The 18010-nt window shown below is 36.8% G+C and overlaps 2 protein-coding genes across 8 annotated transcripts in view; one reads left to right on the forward strand and one right to left on the reverse strand.

Annotated features, from left to right (window-relative positions):
- Positions 1 to 1074: 1074 nt before the first annotated feature.
- On the reverse strand, positions 1075 to 12541 carry LOC108274465 (transmembrane protein 80). The gene is made up of 6 exons (XM_017484653.3): positions 12463 to 12541; positions 11352 to 11368; positions 10969 to 11062; positions 10457 to 10549; positions 9932 to 10133; positions 1075 to 2805 (listed from the first exon to the last, which is right to left on the reverse strand). Exons 1-6 carry the CDS (start codon positions 12479 to 12481, stop codon positions 2793 to 2795), a joined length of 438 nt encoding a protein of 145 aa, XP_017340142.1. The 5' UTR covers positions 12482 to 12541; the 3' UTR covers positions 1075 to 2792.
- Positions 12542 to 17069: 4528 nt separating this feature from the next.
- myrf (myelin regulatory factor) overlaps positions 17070 to 18010 on the forward strand; it is a 28479-nt gene continuing 27538 nt past the window's right edge. For 3 of the 7 annotated variants that reach the window (XM_017484596.3, XM_017484594.3, XM_017484593.3), the window contains exon 1: positions 17071 to 17747. Coding sequence is in view for 6 of the 7 variants with exons in the window: in XM_017484594.3 (XP_017340083.1) it covers positions 17702 to 17747 (46 nt within the window). In the remaining variant the exon portion in view is untranslated. Of the gene's footprint in view, positions 17748 to 18010 lie in introns of all 7 variants that reach the window. The other 4 variants (XM_047159961.2, XM_053685892.1, XM_017484598.3 and 1 more) reach the window with 2 other exon arrangements.

The following is an 18010-nucleotide window of genomic DNA, read 5'->3' on the forward strand; positions in this document are numbered from 1 at the left end:
TGGGCTGTGGGAGGAGCGATGGGGTTTGATTGACAGGTGAGCTCTGCGGCTCTACCTGCAGATAAGAGGACTCACCTAGGGGAGGGGGGGAAACACTGAAATTACAGCAATCCAGGGTCTGTCGAGTGAATTCATAATGGTTTTAATGGCAACTGTATTGGTTTTAATGGAAACTGTATTGGGTGCCTGTGGGTCTCTAATGGTCATTTGTTTCCTTCTGTTGGTGCCATGGTACAGTATGTCTAGCGGATACCATTAAGGACCAACAATGGTAATGGTTTTAATGTTTAGCTGACGGATTGTAATGATATTTGTAGTGGAAACCATTAGAATTTCCGTGATGGTTTCTATTGTTTTGAGGGTTTTTTTTTTTTCCAGCAGGGATGTGTGAAATACTACAATACTTACAAATTGAGTGAGAGCTCGAGATGTGTAACAGACTTGTACACTTAGTATTAACATATTAACCGTGTAAGGGTGTCTGTCATTATCTCAAAATACAATTTTCAAGATTGTTTTTATTCAGGCTTTAGAGTTCATTAGAAATAATCATCACTGGCTTTGATCAAATTAAGCCAGTTGTTTTTATGAAAAAATTGAATGGCTGCCTAAATAGGCCTAATAAATATAGAAGAAGAAAAAATGAGAGAGAGAGTAAATTTCAATAGTTGCGTATTTGTTTACTTGAAGGATTTCCATCTGGCCACCTATCAGAGCAGCACCTGTTTCAGCCAGGTGTGTAATTCAGTATGGTCAGGGAGAGGCAGCTTCAAAGAACAGAATGAGAAAGGAGCAGCATGGTGGAACAGGGCCCTGGTTTGGATATCACTGGTTGCCAAGGCTGACATCAGCCCGAAAGCCTCCGTCCTCCCTTTGGTGAGGACAACGAAAAGCACTTTGATTTCTTTCCTCTCCCCCCCAGTTCTCTTAAAACACACATACACAAAGATCATCATGCCTAATAAGGACAGACGTTTCTTCTATTTCTGTAACAGACAATACATGCATTCTTTCCAATCCTTTCACAAACAATCTGGCTTCCGCTTTCATATGCACAAATGCTCTGAAATGCTGTTAACTGACAGAAAAATCATTGAGTTTATTCATTTTGAAGACTGGTTTTGGCTGAATTTTTACCAGCCATTAAGTTTTAGTGTTTGTCCACAAAAAACAAAACAAAAAAACAACCCAAGTGTAATAACTTTTACGTAACTATTACTATAATACCCACAGGTATTATAACTACAGCCCCATGACATTTTGTAATGATGGTTTTGCATTATAAATAAACTTCATACAATAACCTTTTAAACTGACTGAGCTTACTGTAAACTCAAATAGATCACTGTAAAGTTCAAATGTACCACTGAACTACTAATAAAATGTTCAAACTGATTGAAATGGTGTTGGTTGGGTCATTGGCACAAAGAGACCTATCATCTAACACAAATAGAGTAAGGCTACAACAGTCATGTCCTCATCTCAATTAAAATATACACACTCCCTCTAGTGGACAAACTTAAAACACTAAAAATACCTATTAAAAACTGAACAATGGTGACATGATTCCATCCCATAATGTTAGTAAAAACACCTAGGTACTAAAACGATGTAAAATATACCATGATAATAACGTGCATGATTATAACAGAAGAACTTTCTGAGGGACAGATGTTTTGACCTGTATTTGGTAGCCAGGGTGAAATATTTTAAATATAAATGTGTTAAAGTAGTGCATGAAGTCAGCTCCAGAACTACTAACACCCTTGGTACAGAAAAAGTTGATGAAAACATTCATTAGGTTCATTAGTTCAGCCTCACATTGAGGATATAAGAACTTTTTTTTTTTTTTATTGAGACATCTTTATTATAAGAAAAATATAAATAAATAAAAACCCTTATCAAAATCTATATTTTTAAAGATAAACATGAGACTGTATGACTGCATTATTTCATCATATAAAGTTTCACAGAGTTACCAGGTTATTAGGTACACATATCTAGTCAGTTTGCTGTAGATCCAGTACAGGTGCAAGCCTGATATTTTTACATGTAAGCAGCAGCTATAGAGATCCTAATAAATGGGAGGAAATCATTTAAAATAATAAAATGTATTGTTCAGTCCATACAGGAGTTTTTTTTGTGATTGTTGTGGCTAAAACTGCTTGATTTTGCGGCGACTTTTAAAAAAAAAAAAAAATTTGCGATGCAATGTGCAGAAATTTTTATGCTTCCCCCCGCCAGAAAATGACTTGAATTGCACGAAATTGCATTGCACGCTCTTTCGCAGTGATGTTTGTTGGTAAATGAGACCTTTTAGCCGTACTCATGTTCGATGAACATGAATCGAAGATGGCTTCGGCTGAAAGCGCGTTGGGATGACGTCACATGACGCGTCTCTACCCAAATCTGTGCCAGTTTTTCAAAATTGTAAGATCCTACGAATATTGCAGAGTTTGCTTGATTTTGCGTTCATTTCTGCGATGGCAAAATCACAACATCCTGGAAGGACTGACTGTCCTAAGTACAGATTGATGTGGACTGGGGTTTGTTTCAACATTTGTTTCCTAACTTCCTGCCACATTTGGGAAAAAAAAAAAAATCTACAGAAAATACTGACTGATTTTGTTAAGGTCCATTTTGTCAGTTTAAATTCTCTTATCCTACTTCAAACCAGTGTTTTTGCTGAGATGAAGGATCTGCATTGGTGCATTATGGAAGATGAAGTCCACACGTCAGGTGAAGTGCAGCTGTAGACATGGATTTATACCATCAGGACAACACCTAGTGTGTCATGAATAAATGCTGAAAAACAGAAGAAAGAGCAAGAAAATTTATAAGGTAATAATTACTTATCTTCAGTTCAGGTAACCAAGAGAACATGTCAGTTGAAACTGCTAAAATAATCCATTTACAACAAAACGCTGTTTTACTTTTTTAAATACCCAAACGACAAGAAATTCCCTAGGAGCATCTCTACACATTTTATACCTATTAAAAGTGGTACAATCTCTGCTCTAAATAAATGAATATGCTCATACTGTCCTCCTGCCAGCCCAACTCACAGTAGTTAACTAACACTTACACTAATGCTAACCTTAGCTAACACTAGAAAACTAACAAAACCTAACGCTAGTTAGTGATGAACTAAAGTGTCTCGATTGTTACGGTATATTATATTTAAATGTTTGGCTAGTTGAGAATGCTGAGAACTTGATGATGGTGGTGCAAATCAAGAGTCAAGATGCTGAGATCCTCCTTATGTCTGTGTACCTGTGACAGATGTGAGCAAATTTACTAGCGGTTAACCGGTCCGTTAGCTAAGTTAGCTAGTGCTAGTATTAACTAGTGATGTTATGCTGGGTATTGGAGCTTCGCAGTGCATGTGGAGAAGGCAGGGTACTTTCAGATGAAGCTCAGTATGGAAGCTTGTGTTGTTTTCCTGTAATGATATCTATGATGATGAATCCTTGCTTAGGGACAAGTTCAGTTTTGGTGGTGGTGGTGGGGGGGGGTTTCGAGTAGCCTATATACTGTAAGAATAGTCTATACAATACAATTTGTGGGTTGTTGTTGGTGATAGTATTGTGTCAGAGCGGTGTCAGTTGCCAGTAATATCTCCCAAAATGGTTCACGCATGTAAATTTGCATTTTAATTGTTACTTCTGTTTAATAATGCTGAGATGAATGACATTTTCATTATTTGTTTTCAGTTACCATCTTAAACAGTCACTTAAACACTTTTTGGTTGTCTGACAATGCACAAGCATATTCGGTTACTCAATCGCAAAGCTTCATTCATTGGCGCTTAATGAAACGTCATGTCACTGTCTAGTTGAAGCACACTATCCTACTTCCCTACATTTTAATCTTACAGATATGATTACATTAAAGATCTACAGTAAAAAAAAAGCAGTATTAACTCTATAAATATACAGAAAACAAGCTGGAAACCACACCACATCTCTGCACATGCATCCATTTTGTATACCACGTATCCTACAGGGTCGTGGGAGAACCTGGAGCCTATCCCAGGGAGCATCAGGCACAAGGCATGGACGAGGACGCCAATCCATCGCAGGACACAATCACCTACACATTCACACACCCATTCATACACTACAGACACTTTTGGACGTGCCAATCAGTCTACCATGCATGTCTTTGGACTGGGGGAGGAAACCGGAGTACCCGGAGGAAACCCCCAAAGCACGGGGAGAACATGCAAACTCTGCACACACTGGACCATGGTGGGAATCGAACCCCAACCCTGGAGGTGTGAGTCGAACATGCTAACTACTTAGCCACATGTTCAGTAGTTCCTTCATTTGATATTGCTTATAACAGCCATTTATTTCTTACTGGCTTTTACACACACAGTGCAATGTTACATGAGACATAAGACTATATTCCTTTGACCTCTAGGAGTGTCTATTGTGCAACTAAAGCTTTGAGAAAGGAACCATTTTACAACACATCTGTCTGGAATGCTCCAATGCTTCAAGAATCTGTATCTCGCCATTACATTAGATACGTTACTAGCTAATTAGCTTAGCTTCTACGCTTCTAAGTAACACTACCCAAATCAGTGTTTCACAATAGTACTAATCTCTACTTTTGTGCAGTCTTTCCGATCTTCACCCTAACACCAAACCATATAACTGAAATGATATGATGATTTCTGTAAACAAGGCTGGTCCTATATCAGCGTTAAATGGGACTGGGCTTGCCGAAACCAAGCTTAGAAAGCCATGACTTTTCATCATTTTGTTTTATTTCCCATATTTTAACATGCCTTTCATATTCATAACATGTTCATAAATACTCGAATAGGTGAGTTTGTTTTTGTTTTTCAGAGCACGGGAGCAATCAAACTGTATACCAGTACAGTGTTACTTTAGGTTTCTTAAAAATATGTATAAAGGTTAGATAAACCTACAAAAAATTGTCGGTTGTGACATAGCCAAAGAAGAAATATTTGAAAGATATGAAGTGTGTTGAGCAAGCACAATGAAGACCAAGCTGTGAAGAGTTGAAGCAGAATACAACTTCTCAGATAACACTGACTGATAGAGCAGCAAAAGCTGGCTTCGGCAGCATCATCATTTAAATTCACATGAATATTTAAGCACTGACAGATCTTAGGCCTCTTTAGTCTTGAGTGTCCTCGAGTGATCCAAGATAAGGTAAGTGCAACACAACATGATTGTCCAACTACTTCCAGATAAAGCAAAAAACCTACAAAAAATGTGGCTCAACAGTAGAATCACATCCCTGTAAATAGGACTGCGCAATAGATTTCAGCAATGTATAACTCTTTAGTTTTATATACTGTATTATTTAAGTACATTAGAATGTACTCTCTACAGAAATAAAAGAAAATAAATTATTTAGATGTCTTCAGAATTATTTAAAAGTAAAAAAAAAAAAAAAAAATCGAAACACAGCCTAACATAAGTATTCACCCCAAAAAATCAATACTTAGTGTACTGTACTTTTGCAGCAGTTAAAGCGTTGAGTTGTTTCAGATGTGTCTCTATGAGCTTTGCACATTTCGATATTGGCATTTTCTCTCATTCCTCAACAAACACTGAACTGAACACCATCCCACTCCTGGTGCAATATCTGCACATTCCTGCATTGACTCTGTTATATTTTTGCTGCTACTGTACTTATAAAAATATAGTATTTAATTTCTTGTCACTATTATACTCTTTACCTGGCTGCTACTGCAATAACTGCTATGTCCATATATGGTATAAGCCAATCTCCTGAAGACTAAGTCATAGCATGTTATGTTTATATTCACAGCCTTTTTTAATTATTGTTATTCTTTTTGCACTACCTGTTACATCAGACACTTCTACACTAGAACTGTGTACTGTTCGGCGCTACACTGCCTCTGACTGTCCCTATTGTCCTGTTTTAGTACTTGCAGTACTGTCTTGTGTTGTTAGCACACGTCTAAATGTGTACTTTGTGTAGAATGTGTAGATCTTATTTAGTTCTGTCTCGTATCATGTGGTTAGTGTGTGTTTTATGTAGCACCGTGATCCTGGAGGAACGTTGTTTTCGTTTCACTGTGTACTGTACCAGTGTATATGGTATATGGTTGAAATGACAATAAAGCCACTTGAACGTGAACTTGAACAAACTTTCTCAACCTCAACCAAATTAGATGGAGAAACCTTAAATGCTTTATTAAAAAATGCTATTTTTAAGGTCATACCACAGATTTTCAATTGGATATACGTCTGGGCTTTGGCTAAGCCATTTCAAAATACAAACCTTTTTCTTTTAAGCCATTCCTTTGTTGTTTTCTGCCCTGTGTTTTAGCTCACTGTCCTGTTGGGATGTAAATTTTCTGCCTAGACACAGATTTCTGGCTGACTGGAACAGGTTCTCCTCAAGTATTTGTCTCCATCCATGTTGCCAAGCTTTCCAGTTCCTCCTGCTGAAAAGCAACCGCAGAGCATGATGCTACCACCATCGTGCTTGATAGTAGTAATGCTGTCATCGGGGTGTTGGGCTGTATTCGTTCTGTGCCAAACATAACACTTTTCTTTTACATCAAATGGCTCACAATCTTTTTTTTCCCCAAAAGCTCTCAGATTTAGTCACATGCCTTCTAGAAAATTCCAGGCTTGCCTTTTCGTTAGCCTTCCTCAGAACTGGCTTCCTTCTAGCCACTTTCCCATAGACGTCGGCTCTATGACGAGCTGATGATATTGTTGAGGTCTGCCCAGGTTCTCCCATTTCAGCCAGTGAGATCTGTCACTCCTTCAGTGTTGTAGCTGGCCTCTTGGACACTTCTCTGACAACTGCTCTTCTTTGAAAGGACAGACTGAGCTTGCTGCTTCTGCTTGCTATATTCTTTCCACTTTGCTAGAATGGATTTCACAGTGCTCTTTAGGAAGGTTCCAGGCTTTGCTCATCTTTTTATAATCTTTTTTTTTTTCTTTCTTCCTAACAACTTTATCTCAAAACTGAACAGGCAGTTCCTTTCTCTTCATGACAGCAAGAGTGATCTGATCTGAAATGTTAGCTGTGAGACCTCCTAATGTCAAGACATTGGATTTGAAATGAACATACGTGTTTAACATTTATTATGAGTGCTCAAGACAATTAAACACTAGTCCTAATTCAGATTGTTGAAAGAAATGGGGTGAATATTTGTCAGTTAAGCAGGTTTAAAAAAAAAAAAAAAAAAAAAAAAAAAAAAAGATTTTTATTTTAACATAATTCTGAGGACATCCAATTAATTGATATCCTCAGAATTATTCAAATAAAACAAAAATCTAGAAAAAAAAAACTGATTAACTGATAAATATTCACCCCCTCCGCTTTTCTAATTTTTTAAAAGTATTAATTAATTATTTTTATTTTATTGCACTCACCTATTTACCTATTGATCTTGCAAAAAGAGAAATAATCACTAGGGGTGAATTTTTAGCATTTAAAAGAATCTAACGCTTCAGTTTTACCGTTTTATTTATGAATTAAAGCTGCTTCCAGGCATATGCTCATATTTATTACAAACAGCTGTATGTTGTTCCCTTCCTACTTAAGATCCAACGAATCCAGTTTGCATTTCAGTTGTGCACCTAAAAATATATCGGTTACTGGATACCAGTTTAAATATCTATTGGTGTCTATTGAATTCTAATGTATACATCTATATTTTTCCGTTTATATAGCTTCAAGCTTAATTTATATAGTTTCAGCAGACAGGTTATAGCTGTAACACAGTCCGACTGGTTGGGAGTGGTTCTATGGCGTCAAGCCCAACACAAAAGCATATTTAATGCATATAGGGACAAAGAATCAGCCACACCAGTGCTGTGCTGCAGATAAAGTGTCAAGACTCCTGAATGCCCTGCATATAAATAATTCACACCAAAGTCCTAAGCTAAGTAAACAAGCTGATTTCATTCATCCCCATAAACAATGGGTGAAAAAATAGAAATGGGAAGGACGAATGATGCAATCTGTGTAAAGGGAAATCAAATTATCAAGTAGTACTGATGATCTTTTGTGTTTGTCATATGAAAATCTCGGGAACGTACTAGTTCACTGTTATACACCTTATTCTTCATTTATAGTCTCAATAAACCTGACCATGGTGAATTCTGCATTGAGGCCTCAACTCTAAAAAACAAACAAACTGAGAACATGCATAGTAACAGGTTATACATTCTACAAATTATATTCAAAAGCTATGTCAGCATTTACGCAGGTAATTCTAAGTAGCTAGTTTTCTGTATTCAGACTTGAGTTTAAGGTCAGCCCATTAAATTTACCCATGTTCATGCTTCTGAGGTTGCCAGATTTCTCTTTTGTAACTTTTCTTTCTTTTGCCACAGGAGAGTTTCTAAGGTGTGGAGCTTTGGCGTGATCGAGGATGTGAAGCTGTAAAAGCAAGCATTTGACACCTCCTCATTTGACACCTCCTCATTTGACACCTCCTCGGTCCTCAAGGCTTCATTACATTTCAGTTGTGTTGAACACGGTGCTTTCACAATGGCTTGATATATACCAGTAGACAGTCGGTGCTAACTTCAGTTTCGCAGGGTTTGCTTCAATTAAGATATTACTCTAATGCTACTTGATGACATGTTAAAATAATAACAACATCCTAACTTCAGTCTGACTCTATCGGTATCTCTATATCTTTTACAATAGATCCAGGGTCTCTGGGTTGATCCTGAACTCGGGTTACTGTCTGTGCAGAGTTTTTTGCATGTTCTTCACACGTGTGTGTGTAGGTTTACCTGGGATCCAGCACACCCCCGACTAGGATAAAGCGGTTACTGAAGATGGAGGAATGTTTTTTTTGCTGTTCTTGGCTTTAATGAAGCTGTACTCTTTGTGATAGGTTCTCACTAACAACTGCAAAGGATTTTGGGAACAGCCAAAGGGTGCAGAAAGGGCACATAGAGGGTGCTTGTGAGCACACTTTCAAAGCCCTAAATGACACATCCTTGCAGATACACTGTTGGTATATAGGGCATCAGTTCTGTCTAAACTAACGCATTTAAAGTCTAGCACTTTAACACTGGTGGACAGAAAATGCACACTGACAATGAGGTTTTTCATTTGCTGTCAATTGAACTACAGTATACAAGCAAGGGACACTAAAACTACTGTTCTACAGCAACAGCAAGGCCACAGGATGTCCTGTTTGTAATTTAGGGCTCATGAGCACCCTCTATGTACCCTTACTGTAACCTGCAACAAAAGTAATCTCAGCATTGGTCTCTTACTCAAAACACTTTGCGATTCTCAGCAAGGACCAATCACAGAGAATGGGTTTAGACTTGTATGATAATATGTGAATAAGCAGAAGACAAATAAACATCTTATAGTAGTCTAATATACTGCAGATTTACAGTATTAAGGCTGATTGTCGTCATCATAATCATCATCATGATGAAGAAAAAGTCCTAATTGTTAACGTCAAACAAGTGAGGGTTTCAAGCAAGTTGCTGCAAGCCTATAAAAGAGCACTTGATGCAGCACGTCCTATTTTTTGCACAGCGAACTACATGATGAATAGCCTCATATTTATATTGACAGTGCCAGAAAGAGATAAGCTGCCGTGAAGGAATGAAAACACAGAAGTGACTGAACGTGTCCAGGGCTTGATGGTTAAGCTGATCAAGTTATGATCATCTGTTATGGTTACAGCTCACTAGAAGTAGGCCTAAGTCAATGTGCCATAGAAAATTCGGTCTTTGAATGAAGTATTATCTCTGATTAATTTTGTCTTCTTCAAGCTTCCATTTGTGTAAAAATGTGTGGCCTCTATAGGGCAAGATTTTACCATCCTGTACACTTAAAACAATGTCATTGATGTTAATCTGGTCTTATCTGCAGCACAGGGGTTGTGTCGCTGCAGATGTTGTGTACTGTTTGACCGATAAAGACTAACCTGGTGAAGCGTGCAAGGGCTCCGAAGCCGGCTACTCCAGAGAGGCCATAGATGCAGAGCAGGATGGCGTTAATGATGACATCAGCTCTCAGCACATATGACTGCCAGACCAGGAAGTACACTGAGAGCAGAAGTGTGGCTCCTGTGATGAGGACACTGGCACCGAGATATCTCTCGCTCTCCTGCAAGTTGCCTCTCACGCCTGAGAACACATTCAAGTGATGTAGCCATAAATTAATAAGATACAAAGTGAAAAAAAATATACATTACCCATTGATGAAATAAATCAATTTAAATATAACCTGTATTAATCAGGTCAAGCACCTTACCCCAGTAGACTCTCTATATTTAACTTACCCCAGTAGACTCTCTGTATCTAACTTACCCCAGTAGACTCTCTGCATCTAACTTACCCCAGTAGACTCTCTGTATCTAACTTACCCCAGTAGACTCTCTGCATCTAACTTACCCCAGTAGACTTTCTGCATCTAACTTACCCCAGTAGACTTTCTGCATCTAACTTACCCCAGTAGACTCTCAAGATCTCGAAAGCAGCCATCAGCAGGAGCAAGCACACATCTAGCACCAAATAATTGTCAGGGTAACTCAGCACCTGACCTGTGTCACACAACATTTATATTGCATTTATTTGGTAAATAAATGCCATTTGGTAAATGCTTTTATTCAAAGTATGATAAGGGTTGGTAAGAGGCAGATCAGCAAACATTTTCTAAGAATGTTTAAAATCTCCAGGGTGCATCGGTTGTCCCTCTACAACAGACCCTACACAATGTTTTCCTGTTTTAAGAAAGGGCTCCACGTAGAACCTTAATTATCCCTCAGAACCCTTAATTATCCAACAATCCCTTAAAGAAAGCCTTTCTCTGTCTTTAGACTGTCATCACAAAACAGAAACCTATGAACGGTACAACCTTCTAAACAAATGTCCCGTTCTGTCATGTTCTTGTAAACATGCAGATTCATTATGTTTTTCCGCTGCTCATTATTTTATTCAGGGATGTACTGTATGTACTTACTTTTGTAGATGATCATGCAGAGGCTGGAAAGGAAGTAGAAGAGGCTGTAGAAAGCAGAGGCGTACAGCAGAATTTGGAGAAGCACAGAGGAAAGCTCAGGCCTTAGGTCAAGGCTAAATAATTGATTGTATTTTATTTTATTTGATTAACATAGCACATTTAGGAAAGGATAACAAATCAGGCTTGTTTTAAAAGTACACATTACATATGTTACCTTGTAAATATGCACGGTTTATGTAAATATCTTGTTGCATATCTCTTGTCCCAAAATAATAATAATAATGTTTCAAATGCTACATGAAAAGGCTCTATGTTACGGCTCCAGCATAACTAACACAAGGACGTTTAGTTAGTGTACATTGTATACATTATAGAAAGGATACAACACTGGCAGTTCTGTCTGAGGACAATAAAATGGAGGCAGAAATAAAGAATATTAATAAAGAAAATTATTATAGTTAGCCGTATAGATTAAGGCAAATCTGTAAAACCAGCAAGGAGTTGTAGTTCAACCTTGACTTAGATCTATCTACATTGCTGACTGAATGTCTTCCACAGATTTGAAATAGACAACAGACTAACTATGGTATACAATTGCATGACTATTTACCATTTGCCAAATTTTGCAGTTATGCCAGCACCTGCACTGTCCTTTGTGTGTGTGTGTGTGTTGTATTTTTCTAAATTTGTGCTGAAACATTTTGCTCTTGTCACACTACTGGAACCTTACATAGCCATGTGCTCTTATTGGCTTTGTGAGAAAGTTTCATAAATGTTTATAGCAGACTGTTGCAGCTATTTCAGACTTTCTATGATCAGTTGTCTTGCTATTATTAAAGGTCATTAACTGTACAATGGACCAAAAAAGACGAAAATGTACAGGGAATCATATCAGTCATATCGTTTCAGGGGATAGTTATAGAAAGTCTATAGAGTCTATAGACAATAGGAAAGCCTAAAAACAATCGATTTAGCATCGCTTTGAAAACAGAATAACTTTTTTTTTTTTTTTGGCAAAACATTTGCTAAATGTCCATCCTTTCACCAGATTTTCCCCAACCTCACTTTACAGCTGTATGTAAGATAATAATATCTGGCGTATTAGGGCTATCTAAAGGTTCAGTGCTGGCTTTACCTTCTAATTAACAACAACAACAACAATAATAATAATAATAATAATAATAATAATAATAATAATAATAAATTTTATATATATATATATATATATATATATATATATATATATATATATATATATATATATATATATATATATATATGTTTAGTTTCCTACTTAATAATTAGAAACATAACGCTCAGTATTGTGTGCAGAATAAATAAAACAGTAAACATTGGAACAATTAACACAACCCCGTCTTACAAAAATACACTCAGACATTAACACGTGTAAATAACGTTTACTACGAAAAAAAGTCTTTCGAAATGCTATTTTATAGAGCGAACAATCGTATCTATGGCAACGATAGTAATTACCTGTTCGCCTCGTCGCCATCTTGCTTGTGTACTCCTTCGGTTGCGTGTCGTTATGTGTTTAAGAGTCTGTAGCGCCTCCTAGTGAAAAGGAGTATGCATGTTTCATGTTGCAAAAGAGTGTAGATTAGTGCAGGGGTGCATGACATCCTCTGAACGCCAGTGTAAAAGTTTATTCAGAAGGCATTAATAGACTGTCTAGTTAAAGAAATATGAATCCAAAAATCCTCTTAGGCTGTAGAGTGAGTTAAATAAATAAAAATGCATCACATGTCAATCCTGAGCTCAGGTTACTGTCTGTGTGGAGATTCTGTGCAGGTTTTCTCTACATCTCTGCAAAAAAACAAACAAACAAACAAAACAACAACAACAATAGAAACCCTAGCATTTGTAATGGTTTTAATGTGAAGTGTATTGGTTCGAAATGGAAACTCTAATGGTCCGTGTGGCTCTCTACTGGTAATTTGTTGCCTTCTATTGGTGGCATGTTACAGCGCCCGCCATTAATACTGGCTGTGAAAAAATGTCTTTATTGTTTCACCTTTTGATCTTTAGTTAAGAACAATTCACAAAGTACTCTGTTCTCATGGATATCAAACAATTCTTTGTTAAATATAGGTGTGCAGCAATTATTGGCATCCCTATGAATTCATATGAGAAAAATATATTTGAAGTATATTCCCACTGATGTTTATATTTTGTTTACATATGTTCAGATGAAACCAAAACAGAGCTTTTTGGTAATAAACACCAGAGCTGGTTTTGGTGCACACAAAGAGGCAGCCATATGGAAAAGTACCTCATGCCCACGGTTAAATATGGTGGTGGCTCTCTAATGATACCGGATTACATTGAGTTCAGAATATTAGAAAAATGATTTTAAAATTGTTTTATTAGTTTTTAAATGGCTGAATGGTTTTGCCCCAAATAATTTTCTAACCTATACCTACTAGATTTTTATTTATTATTAATTTGTGGTTCATTAGCTAATATTTTTTTGAGTAACATTTTAATCTGTGTTTTAATCTATTTTTGCCTTAAGAAAGGGAAACATAATGTCTTAAGAAAGAAATACATCATATCTTTTCTTAGTTTGCATTGTAATCTTTTTTTATTATGTCTTATTTTCTTTTTTTTTAATGTGTTATAATTATTCTGTAAAGCCTTTTGTAAAGTCTTTTTTTGTTGAAGTGCTATAGACTATCAATTATTTTAGTATATTTTTTCTTCTTATACTTGTGAATGTAAATATCTGTCTTCTATTATTATATTATTGTTTTTAAAACAACAATAACAACAACAAGAAAAAAGGATGCTTATTATTATTATTATTATTATTATTATTATTATTACACTCACAAATGTGCACTGACGCTTACACACACACACACACACACACACACACACACACACACACACACACACACACACACACACACACACACATTCATAAATGATTGGAATGCAGGCTGAGATAACTGTGACAGCGCTGTGAGGAAGCACACCTGTTGAAAAAGAGGGAGAGATAAAGATGAATATGTGAGGCGGAGCAACCATCCCATCAGAGTGTGTGTGTGTGTGTGTGTGTGTGTCTCATCAGGGAGACACATGCTCAGTGTCAGTAACAAACCCACTCTGTGTGCCCCAGTCAGTGTGCACTATTAAGAGCAATGCACAGAATGAAGGGTTTGTAAACTAATCATCAGAGATGTTTTGTTTTATTTGCTGTTATTATTTCATGTGACTTTGCTGCACTTCCTCGCTCGGAACACCACGTGAAAAATGCATTCGAAATTTCTAAACTTTACAACACCTACACTTTCCTCGGTTGTCCCTTTAACGCTCTATGTAGAACCCTACAACACTGTTTCCCTATCAGTAGAGTGAGTTTAAGAACCCCAAATCTCTTAAGTATATCCACACAACCCTCAAATAGCACTTGAAGAACTTTTACTACACTTTTTTTCCCCTCCAAAAGTGTAGTCAAATGGCTCACGACATACTTTTAATCCATGTACAGTATAATCACAGTATCGGCAGGGCTTGCATTAGGTTTCCATTCTCCAAATCAAAGTCTATGAATACACACACACACACACACACACACACACACACACTGCAGGCAGTTTTGTATTGTGAACCACTAACAGTAGCCTATAGGATTGCATGTATTCAGGCGCATGTAGATTGGATATACATGCAAACAGAGATGAAGTGCATTAACATGGCCAGATGTTTCATTGTCCTCCAAGGCTTCGATTTGTCTTTCTCTCGCCTGTGTCCGTCTAAACAATCCCTACTGTGTTAATGAAATAACTGGTGCGTTGTTTAGGTTAAACAGAGAGAGAGAGAGAGACGGAGAGAGAGAGAGAGACAGAGAGAGAGAGAGAGACAGAGAGAGAGATGCTCCAGCTGTGAGGATAAAGACAACAAAACAGCATCTCACAAGAGCAGGGGGGAGAAAGGACACAGCATTATTGTGTGTAAAGAGGTCGCAGATAAAGAGAGGAGAAATACATCATTCAGCTCCTACAGTATTCACTGCACACATCACACCTCATCCATTCACAATCACTCACCCAAACCATGTCAGACCCCCAAACACAGGAAAAATATCCCACACAGCACCTCAACTACACTTCTGACTTGTTCGGACATATTGTCAAATGGTACATCAAACGGTCTGGCCTAAAATGACACATTCAATCATTTATGTAAATAATATTTGTTTTGTTTTTTTATTTGGATGAAAATACTTTTATTGTAGGCAACTGACAGGAAAAATGACTGGATGAGTATTTTAAAACAGGGAAAGATATTGTTTGGCAAGTTTTACACTGAAATACGTCTAAAAAAAATATTATCATGAAAATTGCATTTGATTAATAAAAGTATTTTATATTTTACTTTGAAATGCTTCAGTGGAAAACTAGAGTAGATTCGGATGGCTGTTAGATTCTGAGTTTCAGTATAATAATCCTTCACACTTCACACTTCAGATATTCAGGATATCACTTCCCAAAGTGAAAATTGCTCACGATGGATTGTCTAGTGATTTTGGCACATAATCCCCCCCCCAATACTGTCATGTGTCAAATGTCAAAAGTCTACGAGAGATTCATTACAGGCTTTAGTCGGACACTTTCCTCCTTTAGAGCCATGCTTCATACCCCATCTGCTTACAATCTACACATGTTGCACATTTTCACCTCTGAAACCTAACTTTATAGCTATACTTACTACCCACTAGTCTCGTGTCTAATATACACATTTGGTTATAGATCTATATATAGTTTCGTGACTTCTATTTCAGTACAGAAACATTTTAGATTTCCAAACATGTTCCATTTCAAACAAACATACAGAAAAAAAAATCAGTGTTACAGAATCAAGTGGGTAAGTAACATATTAAACCGTGAGAACAGAAGCAAGTGTGACAGTCAAAGTCTGTACAGATTCTCCATAATGCTCAGAAAAACTTACCAGCTCATTTCCAACAGCTATAACACTGCTAACACCTCGTACCTGAGACTTCTTGTGCATTTTTAAAAAGCTAAGAATTGTTACATTAAATACGTTTTATTTCTCCATATTGTTTTAAATCACTGTGTACTGCCTTTTGCAGTCTATTAAAAATAAAATTAAGTACAAAGGTCAATTTCAGTATTTGTGCTTTACACATGCATAAGACTTTTTTTTCTTTATACAGTATATATATATATATATATATATATATATATATATATATATATATATATATATATATATATATATATATATATATATATATATATACTGCAAAAAAAAATTATATATAAGAAAGCACACCATCTGTGCAAAATATTTTATATATATATATATATATATATATATATATATATATATATATATATATATATATATATATATATATATATATATACATATATATATATATATACATATATATTTTGCACAGAGGGTTACCGATGGTGCAGGTGAAGATTGTTGTTGCTGTGGTGTGTCAAGGGGGTTTTGGGGAGAGATTAAGAGAGAGATGCTTTGTTATTACTTTATTCCATTTATTCAAGAATCAAGAAATTGCTTCAAATGAACGGACAAAGTGTCACAATAATGTTTCAACTGACTCTGAAACGATTGACTCATTTATTGTCTAACATGTGAGTAGACATAACACATTCTGTCTTATAACCTTGTTATGTTAACAGCATTAACTTATGCACTTCTAGTACATTAATTACATCAGTGTAAAAAAAAAATGCTTTGTATGCTTAAGGCATACGATACAAACAACGATACAACCCATGTCATTTATCTTTTCATATCTGTTCTTCTGTAGCATGCACATCATGTTCAGCATGTTTTTGGGTGAGGCCAATGATACATGATAAGATTGTTTAGTGTTTAGTTAATTGCCTAAGACTTTTACACAGTATATTTAGGTGTATATGTGTGATGCATATGTGTTTATATGTAAGCTATATTCTATCCATGTGCAGCACCTGTTTATATATGTGCTACATGTAATCTCCATGGACTACTGAAATGTGTGATGCTGTTCAGCAGCACACCATACGCTGTGTGTCAGTAGTAAGTGTTAGTAGGTGGCCTCTGTCTCGCGCATCCTCTATGCTTCCGTGCTGTTGCTCCGTCGAGGCGAGCGCACGCGCGAGACCGGGAGTCATTTGCGTAATGCAAGTTACCCAGACCGGGGATTCTGACTTTTAACATGGCTTTCCTAGCGGATAAACGTTATAAATAGGCTAATAATTTAAATAAATATTATTAGGTGCGGTAATAGCTATTTAATATTTTATTATTATTATTATTATTATTATTATTATTATTATTATTATTATTATTATTTGGAAAGTCGGGTCTTCAGTATAGGCTGCGCAATTGGAGTCACAAGAACACCTGACATCTCAGGACTTGAGGTGACCTGCTGTTTTTAGGACGCTTCAGAGAAGAGAAGAGAAGAAGTGCTGCAGGTTCGACTCGCTTTGAAGTCATTCATTATAAGGGGAAATCTTCATCAGGAGAGAAGTGTTGTGTCGCTCCCTGGGCTAAGGGTTTTCTCAGTGAGGAAGGGCGACAGCAGCGCTGGCTTGAGGCACCCAGAGGAGGAGGAGGAGGAGAAGAAGGAGAAGGAGAAGAAGGAGAAGGAGTGCATGGCTGGGTGAGACGCGGAGAGCCCGGTCCGGCCTCAGCGCTACATGGAGGAGTTCAGCAGCAGATAAGCATGGACGTGGTCGATGAAACGGAGGCTTTACAGAGGTTCTTTGAAGGTAAGTGGCTTAATCTCGAGTCTATACTCCAGGTTCTGTCCTATATGGCTAAATAAATAAATACATGCGTATAAATGAATAAACGGGACTGACTGCCTCTCTGACATGACAGCTGATTAATTAACTAAATGAAAATACATACAATAAAAGGTTTCATGATTCATTTTGAAATAGAATTCGTTTCTTGCATTTGTATTTTGTTTGTTGTTTTCATTTGAGTTGAGTGTTTGTTTACATTTATAATTTAGGGTTGTTGTTGTTGT

This window comes from Ictalurus punctatus, chromosome 14 (assembly GCF_001660625.3).
Source record: "Ictalurus punctatus breed USDA103 chromosome 14, Coco_2.0, whole genome shotgun sequence".
Lineage (NCBI taxonomy): Eukaryota > Metazoa > Chordata > Actinopteri > Siluriformes > Ictaluridae > Ictalurus > Ictalurus punctatus.